Source organism: Acartia tonsa, chromosome 8 (assembly GCF_053477335.1).
Source record: "Acartia tonsa isolate MP-2025a chromosome 8, ASM5347733v1, whole genome shotgun sequence".
In the NCBI taxonomy this organism is placed as follows: domain Eukaryota; kingdom Metazoa; phylum Arthropoda; class Copepoda; order Calanoida; family Acartiidae; genus Acartia; species Acartia tonsa.
Window position 1 is genome coordinate 6,979,770 of NC_137267.1, and position 23,877 is coordinate 7,003,646.

Consider the following 23,877-nt stretch of genomic DNA (forward strand, 5'->3'; position numbering starts at 1 on the left):
ATTATGGGGGAGAGTACCATCACCCTCCCAAGAGAATTCACAAAAAAAATCAAAAACATTTTACGTATAGAGACTTGAACGCAACATAAATAGGTAACGTAATATTTTTTAAAAGATATATAAAGTACCACTAGAGGCATCTAGGGGTGTAGCTGCTAGTAATATAATAAAAACTAAAGGACTCCATGTATTTAGGGAGACCTGGAGGACGATGAAGATTCTGAAAAACCATCTAAAGAGGCTGAATCAGGTAACAGCCAGGAATCTTAAGTGATAAGACAATGGACGATAAATTTATATAGTAATAGTTTCCCAGAGATGATTAACAAAATTGCCCCCTCTGTAACATAATTGACTGAAACCAACCAATAATGTTAATAAAATTATTAACAAATAAAATTACGTTCCCATAAAACTTTGGGTACCAGTGTAATTTACAGTTCATTGTCCCCTCTCTTTTTTTTGTGTAACATCAATGAAACAACTGTAGCTACTATTTATGTAAAAGGGATAGTTCTACGAAGTGTATTTAAAGAGTTAAGGTACTTAGAGTAGTGAACTTTTATATGTCTTAGTAGAATATATTAGGCATTGGATAGATATGATTATATGTTAAAGAATTTTTAACATTGACCAGACCAAACTTTTTTTATTTGACAATATCTAAAAAAAGTCCAAAGTGATTTGCCACATAAATTACATGAGAATGGTCCATTTTTTCCAAATATGTATAGCCAAAACACCAATATCAGAGAATCTTTTTCCACATATTTCACAAGAGTTATAAAAAAATTGAACAGGGGTTTCCCTTGGGACAAGTTACTACTCTAAGTACTATAGTAAATATTTTATTGGTCATTCTTTGTTGTTATGTGTATTTTGTTGTATAAAAAGCTTGAAGTTCTATTAACTAGTAAATGCTATCTAAGGTTGTATTTATGACAAAAAAGTTTTTGCCATATATAACATGCAACGAAGTTGAAAATAAAAATGATAAACTCATTTTTTAAGGAAAATCCCTGGTCAAATCTTTTAATTTTAATCAATAACTTTATATTATGAACTACTACGTTATTTAAAATAGAAAAAACTTACAGTTCACTATTTTTTTAAAAAATGTACTTCGTGAAACTATCCCTTTATGTGTTAATCCATATGAAAATGCCTACCTATCCTTGTAATAAAGTAACAGATTCTCTGTCTGTTTGTTTGTCTGTACCAAATGATCTCTCTAAGCACTAGGGGCGTAGCCGCTAATAATTGCTATTCTATTATTCTTATGTAAAAGTTTTTTTTTGTGTTTTTGTCTGTCTTTACCGAAGGATATTGCTAATCGCTAATTGTCCTTTACAATTTGGCTTCTTATAGGTCCTGGGAAGGTCTAAACTTATTTGGAGGAGGGTACTACCACTCTCCAAAGAGAAATCCCTCCGAGAAAAAAAATTTCCCACCCACCCCCCCCCCCCCCCAATTAAAAAATGCTCCCCCTCAAAATATTTATAAAAAAAAAACTAAAATAAAGATGTGTTTCGCATTCTTCTCCACCCTTTCCCCCTTTTCTAGTCCCCTTAGATAATTCTAGAGGCGGTGCCGCTAGTTCTATTTAAAAAAAAAAAATTTTTTTTACTGAAAGGGGACTATCCACGAACAAGAGCAAATGATTCTCAGCACCTTCCAGCATTGATCCATAGTAATTTTTTAGTGAATATACTAGGTTTATGTGTAATATTTGGTTTGATTAATGTACTTTTGCAATTTACATCACTTGATGCTTTTTTTCTGTCGTATTATTTTGTTTTGTTCTTTGAACTCAACAAAGAATTTGATGACAATGCATCAAAAAATGATTTACATTTCAAAGTTTTTCTCATATAAAACCATGGTGAAACCTAACTTTTTAGTCGATAAACCAAATATTACACTTAAACCTAGTACATTCACTAAAAATTACTATGGATCAATGCTGGAAGGTGCTTAGAATCACATGCCCTCGTTCGTGGATAGTCCCCTTTGTTTTTCTTTCTTGTTTTTAGCTCATATTTTATATAAATCTTCCACTTTTCCAGAAGCTGTGATGAATGAAGAGCTGACGTGCAGGAATGATTTGTACAACATATTGAAGACAGCTCACCAGATGAAAGTGATAAAATCTATGGTGCACAGTGAGGCTAACAAACTCCTGGTCGACCAACACGGATATGATGAGAAAGTTGTTAATAGTTTTATGCAAGTGTTTAAAAGGAGATTTTTAAAGGTAATTAAATTTGCAGTATGGCTTCGAAAAACGACTGATATCCACTGGATTAGAAACGGTTCTCAGCTATAATGTAAAATCATGTAGATCATCGTATTACAGACAATTTTCAATTTTCCACAAATAGTAAAATAAGAAACATAAAATTGGTTTAAATCTTAATTTATTTCATTTTTTAAAATACGCGAAAACTGTCTATAATTCGATGCGATAAAGCTCTATTGGAGTATTAAACCTTTATTTTGTTTTCGGCTTTTTGCTAAAGTAGGAGGTGAATTGCAATAATGAATTTTTCTCGTATAATTATTTATTCGAAACCGATTAATATCCGGTGGATTTGAACCTGTTCTCATCCATACGAAAAAAATTACGAGGTTTTATAACTTTATAAAATATGATCCTAACAATGAAACGAAAAATACTTAATTCAATATAAATGTATCACACTAGATGGTCAATCAGACACAAAAAATCGTCCAATTTAAAAAGGAATTTTTATCAGACAAAGATTTTTTTACAATTATCCGTGAAATACGATTGATTCAATAGGGGCGTTGAAATGATTCAAATTCCCATAAGCAAAGTAGAACTATTTATAGTTTGCTTATCATATCTTAAAAATCAAAAAAATAACTGCTCCCTCATACCAATAATATGGTCAGATTGTTCGTACTCTATTTTCCTAATGGTCCAATTAAGGGGTTGATGATCTAGAATTTTATATTTATTGATTTAATTCAGGTAAACAGAAATACTAAAAAGTTTGAGAAGAATAATGAAGACTGGTTAGAAAAAGTTCTCGGTGGAGGTACATTTTTAGTAGCGAAGCTACTCTATAATTCGAAATGTCCGTCCGTCCGTTTGTCCGTCTGAGACAGAAAGGGGGAAACGTGATTTTCTCGGCTTCTATAAAAGATGGAAGGCTGAAATTTTCAGGGATTAAATATGTTAACATTCTTTATATGTTCACAACGTTTCATTAAGATTCGTAAATTAACTGGGGTGCTAGATCGATTCCTACATTTTTAACTTTTCATTATTTTCTCAACACCCATTCAAGATAAACGGCTGAAATTTTTAGGGATTGAATTCTTTTATATTCTGCATACTTTTATTAAGTTTCATTGAGATTCGTCAATTGGTTGGGGTGGTAGTTCGATTCCTAGATTTTTTGAGTTTTCAAGATTTTCTTTTCTCCTATTCAAGATAGACAGCTGATATTTTTAGGGATTAAACAAGTTCATAATTTAATTATATCCACAAAGTCTCATTAAGATTTGCTTATTGGTTGAGTTGCTAGATCGATTCCTAGATTTTCTCGTTATTAATCTTACAAGGTTTCGTGATTTTTTTAGTTTAATGTTTGTCATGAAACTGCTCTATAGTAAATTTTTTACGGATGTCCATCCATAATTTTTGAGCTTTGCTACTTAAGGATATTGTCATCCTTGTTTGATTCACCTTTTTACTTCCCAATTTAATTTTTAAATTTTTCTTAATCCTTAAAAAATTGTTATGGAATAAATTTCATTGTCATTTTTTTATTCTAATGCAATAGAAGACAAAACGAGGTTTGAGTAGTGGATGTATGTCTGTATATTGTGTATGATCTTGCTGACTGCTGGACCGATATGGTTCGCCTTTTCAGTGAAGGTTCCTAAGGTCCATGGAAGGATTATAACTATTTTTCGGGAGGGTACCTCTATCCTTCCAAGCAGGGTTTCGAATCCGCATTGTTTTTTTGCGGATCCGGATCCGGATCCTCAAAATTTGGTCAGTGCGGATCCGGATCCTTGACAATGAAAATAAAATCACCAAACCTTTCAAAAATATTTATTCTTTAATTCGAAGTCAAAAATACTTTTAATTTTCAAGTCTGACCCTAAACCTAAAAGATTGGCTCTCATCAAGAGTATGTCTGAGATTGTATATAAATTTAGGTAGATTTTTCCCTTTTTTCTGCATTTTTTTGAGTCCAAGGATCCGGATCCGGATCCTTGGACTCGAAAATATGCGGATCCTTGCGGATCCGGATCCGAAACCCTGCTTCCAAGAGATATCCCCCTAGAAAAATAAACACCCACCTATTATATTTTATACTTTGTTACAGACCCATTTAATGACTTAACTTAAAAAGTAGTTACGCTCTTAAAATTGGTATTTTAAGTTCTCTATGAATATAAAAATGTACAATCATCTCGGGGCATTTTATATCCGCGGAAAGCTGTTTATAATACGATGCAAAACATAACTATTTCAATATTTTAGAGCCTCCAAGAAAATCTCCGGCAAAAATACCGACACCAACTATTTGTGAGCCAGCGAGCAAGAAGCAAAAGTTATCGGAGCCAGCAGAGGCGCAAAATACCGCTGAAAACATTGTCGACATTAAGGAGGAAGCTTTTCATTTGGTAAGTTTGGAAGGAAACCAAGGCCAGGATGACAACATCCCTAAAAGCGAAGCTCTTTATTTAGATGGTATGACAAAGAATCAGAGTATTAAATTAGAAGTCTTAAACAAAAATGGGATCTACTGCAGTTGACGGTAAAATATTGCTGGTAACGAATATTGCTAAAAATCTATGAATTTTAAAGGCTGCTAGCCACACACCATTTTAAGCGGCATAAGAAGGCCTACAAATAATCTAGAATAGCCAAGATCCAATGAAGTACAGGGTAAGCTTCACTGAAGAAAAAACGCGTAAATAGGCCTTTTTCGCGCATTTCTCTGCACTGCGAGATAAGTATACATTATTAATTTATGGCTAATCCAGATTATTTGTAGGCCTTCTTAGGCCGCTTAAAACAGTGTGTGGGCATGATCTGTACGTTCAGCCGTTTGGCAGCTAGCAGCCTTTAAAATTCATAGATTTTTGGCAATATTCGTTACCAGCAATATTTTACCGTGAACTGCAGTAGATCCCAAAAATGTAATGAAAATAGATTAAATACAAGAATCTCATACAAGAACCATCAGGCAAAATTTGAAGTCGAGAGGACAATTCTAACAATTAGATCTAACCATACATACGGACTAAGATCGTACTTGCGGACAGGCCGAAATTTAATTATAGAAAAGCTTAGCTTTTAAAAATAGATAAACACCTCAGCATTCAGTTTAACGGGTCCTCCATTTGTCAAGATTATCTTGACGGGTCCTCCAGTTGTAAAGAATGGTTCCTTCCCGCACCGCGTCATAATTAAAGAAGCTAATAATTGTACTTTCTGATTTATATGTTTGTCATGTGACAGTAAGAAAAATTGGATCAACTGCAGTTCACGGTAAAATAATCCTGGAAACGAATATTTCCAAAAATCTATGAATTTTAAAGGCTGCTAGCAACCAAACGGCTGAACGTACAGATTATGCCCGCACACTGTTTAAGCGGCATAAGAAGGCCTGCAAATAATATGGAATAGCCATAAATCAATAATGCATATTTGTACTACAACCCACTAGTTAGAGATGTAGCAGTGCGGCAGGTGTCCCAGAATGAACAACTGCCATTAAAACAATCAATGAAGCTTTCAATACTCGTTTATTCAGGTAGAATACAGCGGTTTTAAACAACCTAAAATAAAATCACAGAATTAGGTTGTTATAAATGAACTACAAATAGAACAATAAAGTATAATACAGAGTTAAAATACTAAAAATTGCATTGCTTTCTTAGTTTCTTTTAAAAGTCTTTTATTTTGATTTCGGGCTTTTCAGAATAGTGCATTTCAATAAAACAATCCAATGGTTCATTAGTCAAAGAATGTAAAACTTACTTCTCGAATCCAGCTCTTTCCACTTAATAATTTCCAGAACTACAGGCTTATCAGATCATCTCATCAACATAACCACCAGCAAATATCCACAGCAGCAATCAATACAGAACAATTCCACGGCAGTCAAGGACTTAATACTTCAGACCACAAGCCAGATTTGAGGATAACTCCATATGAATCGGTGTTACAGTGGCAGAATTTCAGTCTAAAAACATCAATCATATACTTTATGTTAGAAGGAGCACCATTTATAGAATAATCAAGGGTAACTCTGTGTTTTTAAGCTTTGACTTTGAGGCTTTCTAATTAATTTGAAGGAATTAATATAAAGGTGAGTATTCTGTACCTTAATTTTAGCGAAGGATCTCCTTTTTCGCTATTGGTTCCAAGTTCTTTGTTCCACTTGGTGAATCCTGTAACGAAAAACCATAATTAGGTGATATTTGGATAGGCAGCAATCTACACTATAACTTTGATTCCAAATTTCATTAGGTAGTTATTCAATCAACAACATTTTACCTATGGTTCTTTGTGCTCAAGCTTTCCCTCTGATCCGTCACGAGGGGCACCAACAAGCTTCTCCACTAGAGATAAAAAGAGGGCAGATCCACTCTCAACAGGCTCAGCTAATTCCAGGCCTTAATAATATCAAATTAAGCCCAAACTTTTAATGGACTACAATGCTTTTAAAGTTAACTTGGAGGCCGTTACGGTACTCATTTATTGGTTCTTTACAATTAGATAGGGGCAGTGAATTCAATAGATTTATATCTTCAACTTTGGTTTAAATGAAATCTTTGCATATACGGCTTCGCTGGGTGAATGAATTGACTATTTTTAATATTTGTTTTACCTTGTATCTCAGCAGAGACAATTTATTATTACATTTTGAGAACTTTTTCACTCGTTAGCACTTTCTGAAATGGATTAGCCCATATTATTTGATGTAGATATAGGTTTCTTTATCACTTTTTACATATATATATAATACAATTTTAACGATAGTAAATTTAACCAATTTTCGCTTAAAAGAAACAAAATAAGTTGTTAAAAACTAATAAACTTGGAAGTAAAAAGCTCAAATTAATTTTATAAATGCTTTGAATTGATTTAAATGTGTATTTTGTACCAAAATAACAATTTTCTTTAAACTTTTAGATAGACTATTTTTCCTTGCTTATATTAAGATGGCTGACGTTAGACTGATACAACGAATATAGAGATTTGAACGCTTGCGCGTCATAGATTAATCACATACATAGGTTGGATAATATTTCATATTATTTTTTACAAAATTAAACATTCTTTGCTAAAAATGAATTTGAAAATAAAAATGGCTTTTGCATTAAACAATTACAATTTAATATAAATTTAAGTTTTGTAAGTAATTAGCATTATTTCCGATACATATTTTTTGCTCTATGGTGAAGAAATAGGTTGCGTGAATTTACTTTAACATATTTTAAATTACTAAACTTTGGCCTTGTTATGGAAGCCTTCTCTTAGTCTTCGTGGGGTGATTTGACTGGATTCCTTCTAAATATAAAACACTCCCCCAGGCAAAAAATCCACGAAAATCATCCCAGGTGTCTTCAGTTCCGGCCCTTACGGAGCTCACAGAACCAGTTTGAACTTTGAACTTTGAACTTTGACAAATATTATTTGAACTTTTACTTTGAACTTTGACAGAAATAAATCTTTGAACTTTTACTTTGAACTTTGACAGAAATAAATCTTTGAACTTTTATTTTGAACTGTAGTTTTAACTTTGAACTTTTAACTTTGACAGAAAATAAAATTTTTGAACTTTTACTTTGAACTATAGTTTTAACTGAACATTACATAATTTTAAAATCAGGTAAAACTTTGTACTTTACTAAAACTTTGATAAAATTTGGCATTGTTTAATTAATAACACAGAGCAATTGTCTTATGTTTTACTTTGGTCACGGAGCACTTGTCGCGTGATTTTACAATTTAATAGATTGATAAATTGATAGATTGAGAGTTTGAAAATTTGAAAACATGATAAATTGAAAGATTGAGAGAAAGGATAGAACTATGTGCTGTACTTACGGACCCATTGGAGATGGACTGCCTCAACATCTGCCTCCGCCAGCTGTCCTCCAAGCTCTAACTCGTGCTCCTGGTGCACCACCGCCAGGCCTCTCACCGCTCGCTTGGTTGTCCTCATATCCTTCTCCCCGTGGTTTCTATACTCTATCGTCACCTCTCGTACGTGCCCATCCCTAGATATGTGCACTTCTCTGGCTCTGCCAATCCTCCATATACACGTACCTAGGGGGCTACTGCCATCTCTACGGAACAGGACTATGTCTCCTGCCCCAACCTCTCCAACATTTTTACTCCACTTCTTGGGCTTTGGTACATACTCACCAACTTTCAACTCTTTCCACGCTTCCCACCAGGATCTTTCCACATCCTCCATGGCTTCCAACATCTTGCCAGGCCTTTCCACCGTTAACTGGCCCCCAGGTGCTCTGTTATTATTCCTGCCCAACAATAACCTGGATGGAGTTATCAAATCCAGTTGATCAATGTTCTGATACCTCGATCCTAAACACAAAGGCATCGAGTTCAAATCGTTACAACAGAACGACAACGCTGTCTCAAACTCCAACGGCGTGAACTTCAGCCCCTTGAACGCCACATTGAGAATCTCCTTGATGGACCGTATCGACCTCTCTACCACTCCTTGGTAATTCGAACTCTTAACGGGAGCAAGCTCAACCGTTAATTTGGCGCCCTTCTCCTGGTTCAACAGGTTCTGCACACTGGCTACACATATGTCAGCTGTCTCGAAAGCTCTCACTAGCTGGGTGCCATTATCTATCTTGACTAGACATGGGATGCCATACCGATTAATGTGGCGGGTAAGGGTTAACAAAAAACTTTCTGTGTCATACCCAGTCATACTATACGCCGCCACAGCCAGCGTCGCCGGACACTTGTACACCGCCGCCCACAATTTCATCGGAAATCTATGTGTGCCATAACTGCATCTTCCTTCTACAGGCCCAAACAAGTCAATCATACAAGTTGTGTATGCCGGCGCTATCTTCAACCGGCACGGGTCTACAGCACCAAACTCTCTCTCTATCTCCTTGGCCTTGTATCGCCGACAAAAGAAACAGTTCTTTTTTACCTCAATCGCCAAAGAGTTGCCCTCTAAGATAAAGGCGTGTTCTCTGCTCCTTCTCAATGTTGCAATGGATCCTCCATGGTGCGTCACATTCTCATGGCAGTGACGCATGATACTGTACGCCACCGGACTGTACCTGTCCAGCACAGGCTTGGCAAAGGCCAACTTCTCTAGATCCAGCATATTTTCCGCCAATGCATCGTTGCCTCCCGGTAAGATCCTCCCATGGTGGTACATAATGCCATCCTTAACTGTGCCAATGCTTTTTAACTTGTCTCGACTGTTGAATTTAGTTACCTCTGCCGTAGTCTTGCTAAAAACATATTTTTCCGCTCTCTTCAAAACATGCTCATCAACATCCACCAACACAGTGCCAGACACAACATTAAACTTGTTGCTGCTCCTCCGCCGCCAAATATCAACAATCTTCAAACATACAGCAATCAGCCGGACATACCTATCCCACGGGACCTTACTCGGGTTAACCAAGTAATGTGAAAACTCGTACCTCTCAACCATCCTCGCCGAAAAATTAGCCAGCACCAGCCCACGGCTTTCTTTGTTCCTCATCTCCTTCAGCGCCGCAACTTTCGTGTCCTGGTCAAGGGTAATCTCATCAATACTTCTCGTTGGCCACTCTGACTCTGGCCTGCTCATCCAAGCCTTTCCATCCTGCCACTCCGATCCAGGCCCAATCTCTGGGGATCCATCAGGTCTAGTCAATATATCAGCTATGTTCTGTGCTGACTCAACGTGGCGCCAACTCGTCACGTCACAGAATCGCCTTACCTCAATCGCCAGGTTGCGGATGCCAGTCTGCAGTGGTCGTGTATCACAGTGGATCCAGTATAGCGCAACCATTGAATCTGTAACATAGGTGATCTTCTTGACATAATTCTCAAAATTAAGTTTAACTAGGTGAGCCAATACACATCCCATGGCACATGCTGTCATCTCAGCTTTGGGGATGGTTAGTTTGGTGGTCAGCTTTGACTTGGACGCCACCATTCTGGTTACAAACCCGCCTGACAACAACTTCATTCTTGCGTGGACGACGCTACCAGCTAGCACCTGACTTGCATCTGTAGACACAATCAATTCAACCCCATGCTCTACATCCACAGGGTTACAGAACACACTACGTGTGAATCGTATGTTTCTTAGTTGCTGGACCATCATCAAATTTTCCACCCAAGTGTCTAGGTAGTTGTCCGGCAGGATCTCGTCCCACTCTGTCCCCAGTGAACAGATGGAACACATGTCAATTTTTAGTTTATTGGACCTCGGTGACACTAACCCGAGAGGGTCCCAGCACTCCATGGTTTTGCCCAACAGAATCCTTTTTGTGAACATGACCCGCAGCGCTTCCTTCAGGTCACCGGTCACTTCTTCTGGCACTTTACCTCGCTTCTTTTTGCCCAGGAACAAAGGTTTCACCTCGAGGGATATTGTGTCTTCCTTCGGCCGCCAACAATACCCAACGAGCCCAACACTTTCTCCATCTACAGACACTTGTTCATCCGGGTCGTGACCACTCCTCGTGACCGCTTTGACCGACTGCTGGCCCATTTCTAATACCTTTACCAGCTGCTCTCCTGCTAAGTCGCGTGTCTTCTCATCACGGTGGGCAGAAACAATATCATCCATGTAGGCTTTCTTTCGGATCACAGCTGCTCCAATCCGAAGCTCTGGTTGTTTGGCTTCAGCTATGTCCGCAACCATCTTAAAACCGTGGATGGTTTGGTTTCCTGAGCTCTTGATCCCATAAATAATTGTTCTGACCACGTAAACAATGACTGCTCCAAGCAGGGACAATCCATCAATCCACAGGAACTTGTGATATCTATAATGCTGCGGCTGCAAGAACACGGAATTGTATGCCATCCGGATGTCGGCGCTAAGGGCAGCCCCTCCGCATCTGAATCCAATCAACAAGTGCAACAAATTAGCCAGCTGGTTACTTCCCTTACATAATATGTCATTTAGGCTCTTGCCTGTCTTGGTCTTGGAACTGCCGTCAAACACAAGCCGAACCGGGGTAGATATACTGTGGCTGTTATGGACAATGCGCCACGGAATCACATATCCAGCTTTTCTGGCCTCCACCTGTTCCTCTGGCGGCAGCGCCGCTAATGGTGCTACAAACCCATTATCCGCCAACTTGTTAAAACTCCGCAGGATCTCCTCTCTGGCAACTTCACTCTTGTTGGCTAACTTGACCTGAGTGCCCAATATCTTTTCGGCAACGTAGGTATTATCTGCCAAAGCTGATTCAGGATTCTCAGTAAATGGCAGGTAAGCAAATAACCTCCTCTGCTCGGCATCATAGCTGACACTTTGCTCTATATCATGTTGTTCACGTTCTTCCAACAATGATTCTTTCTCCACTCGCTCACCTTTCTTGCACTCGGAACAGACGCGGCACTTGACACAACGGTATGACATATCTGCACCTATCTGGTCTATCATCTGGTATTCCTTGAGCATCTTACTTGGTCCGGCGGCAAAAACGTGGTGGACAAACACATCATCCTCATCCATTAAGGGGTTCTCGGCTCCAGCATAATGCGAACATACCTCATGATGGTGATCAATGGTTGTGGCACTTTCATGAATCATCCCATTGTTGGAAAACAAACAGTCTCTCTGATATCTATATGCTTTAAACTCTGCAGTTAAAAATGCAGCAGGTCCCATCAGATGAGCGCGGCTCATAACATCTTTCCAAACTTCATGTGGTCCAGCTAATATCCCGTTGTGGCCTCCATATCCAGCCAACCTGGATTTCATAATGCAGAGTCCACCTGGTAAGGTAAGTACCACCTGTGGGTAATATAAGTTGTATTGAATGCCAATCATGATATCAACCGGCTGTCCTCCAATTTCAGGTTCAGTTGTCGGCATCTTTGCGGCAGGATGGCTCTTAGTAAAGACGGCATTAAGTTCTTCCCATACCTGTTTCAGCGGCCACTCTGGGAAACGTGTGCTAACTTTGTCCATTTGCAGGCCTTCAATGGTCGCAACCCGTCTTTTACCATCTTCACTTACCATCGGCAGCCAGAAACGCTCAATGCCATAGGGGATCTCAACCCTCTGGCCGCCAGCTACCTCAAGGGCGGTGGGGCCAGGCCGCTGCGTCTCTGTATCCAACGACGCACATGCCCGTGTGCTCAGGCAGGCTCCATAGCAACCGTTGTCGTAAAACAGGAGCAGCTTCTCACCGTTGGTTCCTTTTACATATTGCAACATGTATATGGGCTGGTTCTGTATACTTGGCTCCACTATGACGTCGTCAACTTTACCTCGGCCGCCGCTGGCGGCGAAACTCGCGTATACATCTCTGTCACCTTTGTCGGGCAAAGCATGATAACTGGCAAAGAAAAACCTGACATCGGTTGGTAGCAGCTTCTCGTCCAGGGAACGTTTAAATTCTGCCTCCTTCTCCATGTTGGCTTCCAGGTGATAGGTGCAGATGGCGATATGGTTCTTCCACACATCTGGCTTGTCCTTACAGGTTCCTTCATTGCATATCCACTTGCTGTCACAGTACGGTTCGTGTTCTTTGAACCAGGCCTCCCTATTCTTCATGTCAAACTTGGCATCTAATCTCAGACATCTGTAGCATGCCTCTGCTTTCACCGTCCTACCGAACCTTCTCTTGACACGAGTTTCTTGGAACACTTCACAATACGCCAGGGATGTATGTGAACCTGGGCACAATCTACACTTAACTTGTTTCGCCTGTCTGCTTTTGTTCATCATAATGGCGGCAGCAGCATCTCCACTTGTCTTCTTGTCTTTATCTTTAGCCTTCTTCTTTTCTTTGTTGTTGGCGTGGGACACGGACCCGTTGTTGGCCGCAGCCGGATCGGCACCAGCTGAACTTGCTTCAGCGGTAACGTAGCTTTTTGCGGAACCGGCGGAACTTTCAATAGCTTGGGCGGCCGTATTAACAACTCCTTCTCCATCACTGCTCAACTCACAATCTGCTGGCATCACACTGTACTTGGATGTGACTTGTTTCCTTGACTTGCTGCTGTCATAGTAACGTGTGCCAGACGTCACCATGATATCTATTTTAGCCGTGACCTCCCACAACATGGTCTGCAGAAATTGTGTCAGGGTCTTGATCATCATAGACTTGGTCTGTCTGGTACCAGGGTCAGTTCTTTTCTCAGCCAACAGAATCTTGTGAAATTCAATGAGGTCATCTTTCAACAACGCACCTGACAGGACAGCCAATACCGGTGACGACTCATACATATCCAGGATCTTATGTTGTGTAGCTAGCTTGGTGAGTGCTACAAGCTTCTGCTCAACTTTTATCAGCCAGCTGCGTTTTTCAAACAAGTTATCCGGGCAGGATCCACAGGCTTTGATTTCGCTTGATTTCGCGGAAAATAACAGTTCAGGCTTGCCGTACACTACCTTCAGGTGATCCATGGCTTCCTTGTACGTCTCTAGGTTGAGGATACAGTCCTTTGCGATACCAACCACGCATTCAAATTTAAGCTTTAGGTATTTCTCGTGCTCGTTGAATCCACCCATTGTTTCAAAGAATAGCTCCATCTGTGTTTGGAAGCTATAAAAGTCGAGGTTGCCGTGACCCGACTCGCCACTAAAAGTGGGAGGTTTGAGCTTGACCTTGTTGACACCAGCATCGTTAGTTCCAGGCGCAAGTCCAGCTTCGTCATACAGCACATCAAGGTGGGCTCTGGCCATTCGTTGGGCATTTATGCAGCTCTGCTCAGCTTCGTCCAACATCTCTACGGCACTGCAATCTCCGCAACTCGTTGCACACTTCAACAGGTCACTTATCTTCTTTTGGAAGTCTCTGTGTTGCTCCGAAGCCTGCTTGAACAAGGTTTCCCCTCCTTTGATCTCATTGGTGGCCCTCGTCTTTAACTTCATCAGCTGTTTGTATGCGCTGGTCACATACATAGTGTTGTCACTCAAATTCTTCAAACCATAATCTAAGCGTTGCCGGTGTACAGAGGACGCCTGATTTCCCGCGGCGGCACTCTCAGATGGCGGCGGCGGCTGGGGCGGCTGTATCCTTGCTTCCTCCTTCCTCCTTAACTCCTGGGCTTCCCACAGTTGCTTCCTGAGGCCGTTTAAGTGTGCCAGACATTCGCTTGAATTGATACTGTCATCCTCGGTGAACTCATCACAAGGGTTGCTTTTGAAGAACACTACAGCATTTGATAACTCATTCACTAATGTATGAACTTCACTGTTTATTGTTTCAGCCTGGGCTGTTGGGACATGAGCTGGGTTTATAAACACCAGATTATTGTCCCAGGTGAAAGTCACTCTTTCAATAACATCAATATGTTTCTTTATTTGAGCCTTTGCCATTTTACTGCGGCGTTTATCACTGGCTTTCGGCGGCGGCTGTTGCTGCTCCGGCGGCGGCAAAGGTTGCAGGCCTGCCTGCAGCTGTACCGGCGGTGGTGGCTCTCTAGCTGGCGATGTCGGCACTCTAACCGGCGGTGTCGGCACTCTTGGCGGCGGGGTTGGCGTCCTTGGTGGCACCAACGGCTGTGTTGGGTCACACGCCGCTACAACAGTTGCTTGACTTATACGTGACTCCGGCCGTTCCTCGTCACCAGTCGCAAACACCTCGCAGTCACAGGCTTGTCCTGGCGGGCACTGACATTCGCTGGTTCTTCGAAGGTTGTGGTGCTGACTAAACACCGTTGCCAAACTGTCGTTTCTAAACACTGATTGCTCTGTGGAAGTTCGCAGCTGTTGAATACCAGCCACACTCAGGTCTCCATAACTCCAATTCGTGTCTCTATCAACATCGTTCTGGTGGCGTTGGTCAGTATATGATCTTCTGTCCCTGATCCCGTTGATCAAATCGTTTACTCTGGAGTCTGTCTCCTCGTACACTCCCTCAGCTCGTGCTATACTCGAACTGCGGTAACCATGGAATTCCGGCGGCGATGAGGAGGCTTCTCTGGGGCTCGTGTAGCTCATAGGTTGCTCTGGGTAGCGAACTCTTGTTTAAAACTGTACTACAACCCACTAGTTAGAGATGTAGCAGTGCGGCAGGTGTCCCAGAATGAACAACTGCCATTAAAACAATCAATGAAGCTTTCAATACTCGTTTATTCAGGTAGAATACAGCGGTTTTAAACAACCTAAAATAAAATCACAGAATTAGGTTGTTATAAATGAACTACAAATAGAACAATAAAGTATAATACAGAGTTAAAATACTAAAAATTGCATTGCTTTCTTAGTTTCTTTTAAAAGTCTTTTATTTTGATTTCGGGCTTTTCAGAATAGTGCATTTCAATAAAACAATCCAATGGTTCATTAGTCAAAGAATGTAAAACTTACTTCTCGAATCCAGCTCTTTCCACTTAATAATTTCCAGAACTACAGGCTTATCAGATCATCTCATCAACATAACCACCAGCAAATATCCACAGCAGCAATCAATACAGAACAATTCCACGGCAGTCAAGGACTTAATACTTCAGACCACAAGCCAGATTTGAGGATAACTCCATATGAATCGGTGTTACAGTGGCAGAATTTCAGTCTAAAAACATCAATCATATACTTTATGTTAGAAGGAGCACCATTTATAGAATAATCAAGGGTAACTCTGTGTTTTTAAGCTTTGACTTTGAGGCTTTCTAATTAATTTGAAGGAATTAATATAAAGGTGAGTATTCTGTACCTTAATTTTAGCGAAGGATCTCCTTTTTCGCTATTGGTTCCAAGTTCTTTGTTCCACTTGGTGAATCCTGTAACGAAAAACCATAATTAGGTGATATTTGGATAGGCAGCAATCTACACTATAACTTTGATTCCAAATTTCATTAGGTAGTTATTCAATCAACAACATTTTACCTATGGTTCTTTGTGCTCAAGCTTTCCCTCTGATCCGTCACGAGGGGCACCAACAAGCTTCTCCACTAGAGATAAAAAGAGGGCAGATCCACTCTCAACAGGCTCAGCTAATTCCAGGCCTTAATAATATCAAATTAAGCCCAAACTTTTAATGGACTACAATGCTTTTAAAGTTAACTTGGAGGCCGTTACGGTACTCATTTATTGGTTCTTTACAATTAGATAGGGGCAGTGAATTCAATAGATTTATATCTTCAACTTTGGTTTAAATGAAATCTTTGCATATACGGCTTCGCTGGGTGAATGAATTGACTATTTTTAATATTTGTTTTACCTTGTATCTCAGCAGAGACAATTTATTATTACATTTTGAGAACTTTTTCACTCGTTAGCACTTTCTGAAATGGATTAGCCCATATTATTTGATGTAGATATAGGTTTCTTTATCACTTTTTACATATATATATAATACAATTTTAACGATAGTAAATTTAACCAATTTTCGCTTAAAAGAAACAAAATAAGTTGTTAAAAACTAATAAACTTGGAAGTAAAAAGCTCAAATTAATTTTATAAATGCTTTGAATTGATTTAAATGTGTATTTTGTACCAAAATAACAATTTTCTTTAAACTTTTAGATAGACTATTTTTCCTTGCTTATATTAAGATGGCTGACGTTAGACTGATACAACGAATATAGAGATTTGAACGCTTGCGCGTCATAGATTAATCACATACATAGGTTGGATAATATTTCATATTATTTTTTACAAAATTAAACATTCTTTGCTAAAAATGAATTTGAAAATAAAAATGGCTTTTGCATTAAACAATTACAATTTAATATAAATTTAAGTTTTGTAAGTAATTAGCATTATTTCCGATACATATTTTTTGCTCTATGGTGAAGAAATAGGTTGCGTGAATTTACTTTAACATATTTTAAATTACTAAACTTTGGCCTTGTTATGGAAGCCTTCTCTTAGTCTTCGTGGGGTGATTTGACTGGATTCCTTCTAAATATAAAACAATATTCATAATCTCGCAGTGCAGAGAAATGAGCAAAAAAGAACTATTTTACGCATTTTTTCTTCAGTGAAGCTTTCCCTGTGTATAATTTGATCTTGGCTATTCCAGATTATTTGTAGGCTTGCTTATGCCGCTTAAAATGGTGTGCGGGTATTATCTGTACATTTAGCCGTTTGGCAGCTAGCAGCCTTTAAAATTCATAGATTTTTTGAAATATTCCTTACCAGGAATATTTTACCGTGAACTGCAGTTGATTCTGAAAATGTTTTGGCTTATAAACGGGCGGTAAACCAAAGGTCCAATTAAAAAAAAACTGAAATTCTGATGTACCTGTGACCTCCCATCTAAAACCCAGGGAGCTAGGTAGGAGGAAGGGACATTGGACTGAAAATTACCTGGGTATCCAAAATTTTACAATCACGTTCTATTATTCGTAGGCTCAAGAATAGTTATTTTTCGCATCGTATCATAAACCGCTTTCCGCGGATATAGAATGTACAATTATAAGATTAAAACCAGTTTCTTTAGCCCCTAGGTACTGAAGGCACAGGCAAAATCAACAGGTTTTAATGTTTTAATTTTACATTTTTATATTCGTAGAAAGCTGGATATAATAAGATGCTAGACATAGTTTTTTCGTATGGATGAGAACCGGTTCCTATCCACCGGATTCGAATGGATACGAGAAAATTGGTTACATTTATTGAATTTTGATTGGTTGGTATCAAACATTTATGTCTAAACTTTTCTACCAATAATCTTGTTTATCATCATTGGGGAAGTTTATGACTTTTTATTAAAACAAATTTTACATACTAAATAAAAAAACCGCTACTATTTCAGGATTTGGACAATTTATTGACTGCACCGTCAGACGCGTTTGATGATATTGATACAGATATTGTAGAGGAAGATCCGCTGGCCTCGTGACAACTATAAGCTTTATGAGTTTTCATCGCTGGAATTATTCATCATCGTATCATTGAACAATGACAAGTAATCATGGAAAACTTCGGGTGGTTAATCTTTAGTATATATCAATTAGGGATGGCAATCTGTAAAATTTTTGGACCGGATTCGGATTCTTACAAGAATCCGTCAAAAAAAATGGCGGATTCCGGATTCTTAAACATAAACATTATTTTTGGCGGATTCCGGATTCTAGCAATATTTTAAAAGGCTTTTTTTAAATTAAAAAATTTAAGTGCTACATATGTCCTAAAAACTAATGTTCTTGGTGTTCTCTATAATTCACTTCCGAGAATCGAACCAGATTTTAAAAGATTTTATATATAGTCATGATGATCTTTGCATTCAAAAAGGGGGAGTTGAAAGAAAAAACTCAAGACGCTAATTTTAGCCTACCAATTAAGAATCCAATCCGCTATTAAAAAACGGATTCAGGATTAGGATTCCAAAATTAGCCAAAAAATAAGCGGATCCCGGATTTGGATACGGATTGCCAACCCTAATATCAATATACTTTATTTTACGAGGAATTCATTTTAAAGTAGTATGCTAATAGGGAGTTTTAAAATCATGTTTATTTGTTTATTAATTTAAGTTATACCTTTCTCTTTTTATATTATTTTTTGCATGATTTAATGTCAATAATAGAAAATTGCATTTTTGTATATAGATTTTAAAAAATTAAATAGATACATTAATTTCATTGTTTTACATGTGATTGTTTTTCCACAAATGTATTTAAATAACCAGCTTTTATGTAATCATCATAATTCCAAGAAGAAAATTAAGAAGAAAGGGAGGAGTAGGTTGCGCTAAAGATCAGTCAAGGTGTGAGTTTTAAGGCTTAAAAATAGTAGTAGAACGGTAATATTCACTAAATATGAGTATTTCTTATTGAAAAGAACTATAGACAAAAAACCTACTCCTCCCTTTATCGTAGTTTCCATGTATTTCCATTATTTAAATACTTGTAGTTGCCGTCCAAAATTCAATTTTTCTTGAATTTTAAACCAACCAATCAATTTTAAAGTTTACTAAGTTTTTGAGATAACGAGTAAGATATTGTAGTTATTAAGCTATGGGTACCAGTGTAATTTACTGTTTAATGCCCCCCCTCCCTTGAAATTGATATGATTAAAACTAGGGTTGGTCCGGATATCCGGTATCCGGATAGTTTCAATATCCGGTATCCGGATAGTTTCAATGTCCGGTATCCGGCCGGATATCTGGCCAACGCTCGATATCCGGCAAATTACCGGATACCCGGCAGTAAAAATCAGCCGGATATCCGGTATCCGGATAGTTTCAATATTCGGTAACCGGCCGGATATCCGGCAAAACCAGATATCCGGCCAAACCGGATATCCGGCCCAACCCTAATTAAAACTAATTAAATGAAGCAAGTGTGATCTCAAGCATTGTTGTGTAACGTGTCAAGGCTCGGCAGCAGCGCGGTAGCCGCCGCGATTAAGCATCAAATTTTAACTCGTATGCATTGCAATGATTGTATGGTTGCCATATTTGGGTCAGGTTTAGAATTCCAACTGATTTCTTAAATTGTATAAGGTTGATTTCCCTTAAGCTTTCGGGCGGCTGCCGAGCCTTGTAACATACAATATATATATATATATATACATTATACATGTTGTACTAGTGGTCTTTATATCAAAAATATATTTTCTTATTCTATGAAAAAGTGTTATTGATTATAATTTTCATATTTAAAAACTGGTAAAGGCTCCAACAATTTTGGTAAGACTAAAACTATTGAAATAATTTTGCGCTAAAATATTAACGTGTCAATTTTTTCAAAAGTATTTTTGGAATAAACTTAAAATAAGGGGTGGTTGTTCGTATGCCTACTCCCCTGCAGGTGCTCTGACCTTGCTCAATATAACCTAACTAAACGTATATTTGTGAAGTATAAAAATCGTTGGTGCCTTTATAGATGGTTTTAGAAATAATTCTCAGTGATGATTGGAAGAGAAATCTCCACTAGAAAAATATGCCCCCCCCCCCCCCCCCAAGTCCGGCAGAAAAAAAACAGCTTATTACTTTTAAAACTAAAATGGAAGGTGGAGAGTCGACTTACCTACTTTCCCTCCACCAAATGCCCCTAGAGGCTTCTCAGAGCGTAGCCATGATATATAATGTACCTTTTATTTAACCTGTGTTAAAGTTTACTATGCTTTTGTTGTATTTATAAATAACTAAAGAAATCTGATTACTTATTTGTAATAATAGAAATAATAGCGCTTATGGATCTTTAATACATTTCTTATTAATTGAAGTGCGTCAATAGTTAGTAATAAAGTGAAGCTTTTCTTAAAGTCATATGATGCGTTTGATTGGTGGATATGTATCAAGCCTTATGCAAAAGTAACAGGATCTCAGTGTGTGTATACTAGGGTTGGGCCGGATATCCGGTCATTTTCAATATCCGACCGGATATTAAAACTATCCGGTTACATGATATGCCCAACCCTTGTGTATACCCAAGGATATCACTAACCGCTGGGCAGATATGTTTCTCCTTTACAGTATAGTTTCTCATAGGTCCTGGGAAGGTTAATAGCTATATTTGGGGGAACGGTACCACTACCCTCCCTAGAGAAATGATTTTTAACCTCTTTAAATTTAAGAGGGGTGTGCAGGGAGTAAGGGAGGGGACAATGGGCAATTAAATCAATATAAGAGTTATCAAAGAAAGGGCATGAAATCCAGTTTAATCCAATAAATTGGTAGGAAATTATAAAGGGATTATTAATTGAATAATAGATTTCCATAGCGTCATGTAAAGTGAAATCACAACTTGTTTTTGATGAAATATATTGAGGTTTTTTGGTGTAATTTTTATATTAAAAGATTATTGGACCCGGCCAGCTGCTAGCAAGAATATGACTGCCCCTTTTTATTCTGTTTATTTCCCTTGCCCCCCTCCCTTCTCCCCGTCTGCTACATTACAAACTAACACAACGAGTGTTTATTTCCCTTCCCCCCACTTCCCTTATCCCTTCTCCCCGTCTGCAATATTCAAAACATACATAACGAGTAGCGGCATTCTATGCGCAAGTCCCCAAACTCAGTCAGAAACTGCTAAATTCTTGCAATTCCCTTTAAGCCAGTCCCCAAAGTCTGAGACTCATAAAAATTGAATATTCGATCCATTGTCCCCTCCCTTACTCCCTGGGGGTGTGACTTTTAAGTAAAATTTTTATTCTTTATTTACGAAAATTTTATTTACTGATTTACACAATGCGAATTCGTTACAATTTACAAAGTAAACATCAATAGAAATTATACTATTGTAGACAAAATTTTCCTGGGTGTATATAATGATATACTTACATTTTCAGGACTTGATTATAGAGATTCTTCAATTATAGTACCAATTGTTATAGTAATCAGTGAACCAAAAATCAGATGAATTGAATTATTTTATGATATAAAAATTTGTTGTTAAAGTAAAAAATCAACATGTTTTAATGAACGTATGTACTTTCTGTTAACGATTATAGAGATGCTGCGCTTTCTAAGTCGTATCTAACTATTATAGGAATCATCATGCAAAGTTTGAAATCGATAGGGCAATTCTAACTTGTTTAAATTAATGCAAAGAGCTAATCGTTATGGACGGACCGACCCTAATTATAGAAAAGCGAAGAAATACATATAGATTTTTATGAATAAACTTTTCATAAAAAAAATAACCTATTTATATCTTTAAAAAACCTGCGACTATAGCAAAATACTAGGTGCGTAGGTGATAGGTTCGAATCTCAGCTCAATACAACGTCTTAACTAAAGACGTTAAAAAGGTGAGCAATATATACGAGTAGAGAAGGGGAAAATGCATTGGCCCGAAACTGATTACCGTGCACTTTAAATCCTTTCAGACAAAGGTCGTGCAATCAAAGTGTTGGTTGTCTTAGGGGCTTCGACCATTTATTTATGCACTGCACATTATTAAACAAGATTTAGTTTTACAAACGTAGTGCTATTAGCATCACAAAAGGTATAGGATATACGTGAATATATTGACAGGAGAAAATTTGTCGTCAATTTAGCTTGCTAATATGGACCTTTTTTATTGGTTAGTTCATTCATCCAATAGGAATTGATGGGGTATTGGATGGTATCGTTGTTTAGTCAGCTACGAGCAACACTTTATCAGAGTACATGAAAATCTGGTGCAAAATCCAAGTAATAATACATCGAGAGTATCACTTACATAGTTTTTAGACGTACAAAGAAATAAGGGGCTTCTTTTCTGCAAAATTTATGGCTTGATAAGAAATAAAGTGAATATATTTCTTGTTTAATTTTTTTAAAATCTAAATTTAAAAAATGTGTTTTGGGATTTAACTCCTCCCTCCTCAAGTGCCCCTAGAGGCCTATAGGGGCGTAGCCGCTAGTATATATTTATTTTGCTGAATCAATAAATTTATAAATATAGGTAAAAAGACAACTACCTGCCCCATGTGACAAAGACCCTAATGATCTGCTAACAAATTGCTTCCTGTTGTTTTGTAGGGACTCGGCTGTGTTTATATTTCAACGCTATTTGCTGATTTCAAAATGCTGAATCACAAACCTTTAACAAATATCTATAAATAATTATACAACTTTTTTTAACGGGGCTTGGCAGATCTAGCTATGGTCGCAACCACAGCTGCCATTATATAGCCTCACCGATAGCTACTGTCAGTTGCGCGGCTGCGAAAACCAACCAATCAGCCCCACTGTCAGTTGCGCGTCTTACTCAGCCACCACATGCCTCATAGTCAACGTCATTTTTATCCCCAGCTACCCTAAATAAAGATGCTTTTAGCAGTTGTAGTTGCTGTAATGTTCATTAAAACAGCTTAATGAATATTCTGAAGTATCTAACCAAGCGGATTTGGCTTTGAGGAAGACTCAGCCCTTCAATCTTCAGCCACCCGAAGCCAACAAACTTTAATTCAGCATCCCCCAGTCGAAACCCTGAATTTAGTGCGGTTGATGACACCCGTGCTTTTCAAGATGTAATATAAAGCGGCTACAAAAGCCGCCATAAATGGATATAAGATAGATATACGAGGATATATTGATAGGGGAAAAGTTTTGTTAATTTAGCTTGCTAATAATTACCTCATTAATTTAGCTTCATAATAACTACCTCATTAATTTAGCTTGATAATAATTACCTCATTAATTTAGCTTGATAATATCTACCTCATTATTTTGGCTTGATAATAACTACCTCATTAATTTAGCTTGATAATATCTACCTCATTAATTTAGCTTGATAATATCTACCTTATAAATTTAGCTTGATAATATCTACCTCATTAATTTAGTTTGATAATATCTACCTTATAAATTTAGCTTGATAATATCTACCTCATTAATTTAGCTTGCTATTATTTACCTCATTAATTGGTCAGTACGATTAACTAGTAGGAGGGGTAAGGGGTAAAGGCGATGGATATGTGGTATCGTTATTTTAGCCAGCTGTGAGTATCACTTTTATCAAAATACATGAATATCTGATTCTGGTTCAACATCTGAGGAATAATATAATATTGATTATTCTATTAACAGATCTATAGTATAGACGTATGTATATATATACAGAGTACAGACAACTACCTCCCTTCCTTTTTCAAATGCCTCTTTTGTCTGCTTTTAAATTATTTTCTGCTACTTGGCTGTGTTAATATAAGTGACACCATTGGTTGATTTTCAATGTCTTAATAGAAAGGTTGCACAAGGTGGGGAGATACAGTTATTTAACCCTTTCTCCCTCTAGTGTTTCACTCTAATATTCTATATCAATTT

General features: G+C 37.9%; 1 protein-coding gene and 2 long non-coding RNA genes across 19 annotated transcripts in view; 1 reads left to right on the plus strand and 2 right to left on the minus strand.

The window, feature by feature from the left end:
• The window catches only part of LOC145325892 (uncharacterized), a 45,162-nt gene extending 25,409 nt beyond the window's left edge, over positions 1-19,753 (plus strand). For 2 of the 17 annotated variants that reach the window (XM_080168873.1, XM_080168890.1), the window contains 7 exons: positions 196-250; positions 2,067-2,254; positions 2,996-3,062; positions 4,523-4,665; positions 17,932-18,104; positions 18,585-19,202; positions 19,402-19,753. In XM_080168873.1, coding sequence (XP_080024999.1) covers positions 196-250; positions 2,067-2,254; positions 2,996-3,062; positions 4,523-4,665; positions 17,932-18,018 — 540 coding nt within the window. In that variant the 3' untranslated portion in view covers positions 18,019-18,104; positions 18,585-19,202; positions 19,402-19,753. The remainder of the gene's footprint in view (positions 1-195; positions 251-2,066; positions 2,255-2,995; positions 3,063-4,522; positions 4,666-17,931; positions 18,105-18,584; positions 19,203-19,401) is intronic. The other 15 variants (XM_080168883.1, XM_080168884.1, XM_080168885.1 and 12 more) reach the window with 15 other exon arrangements.
• LOC145325890 (uncharacterized) lies at positions 6,096-7,015 on the minus strand. Its single transcript, XR_013881651.1, has 4 exons — positions 6,882-7,015; positions 6,548-6,666; positions 6,375-6,441; positions 6,096-6,233 (listed from the first exon to the last, which is right to left on the minus strand). It is a non-coding gene; the product is annotated as an uncharacterized LOC145325890 (long non-coding RNA).
• LOC145325891 (uncharacterized) lies at positions 15,607-16,526 on the minus strand. The gene is made up of 4 exons (XR_013881652.1): positions 16,393-16,526; positions 16,059-16,177; positions 15,886-15,952; positions 15,607-15,744 (listed from the first exon to the last, which is right to left on the minus strand). It is a non-coding gene; the product is annotated as an uncharacterized LOC145325891 (long non-coding RNA).
• Positions 19,754-23,877: the final 4,124 nt, after the last annotated feature.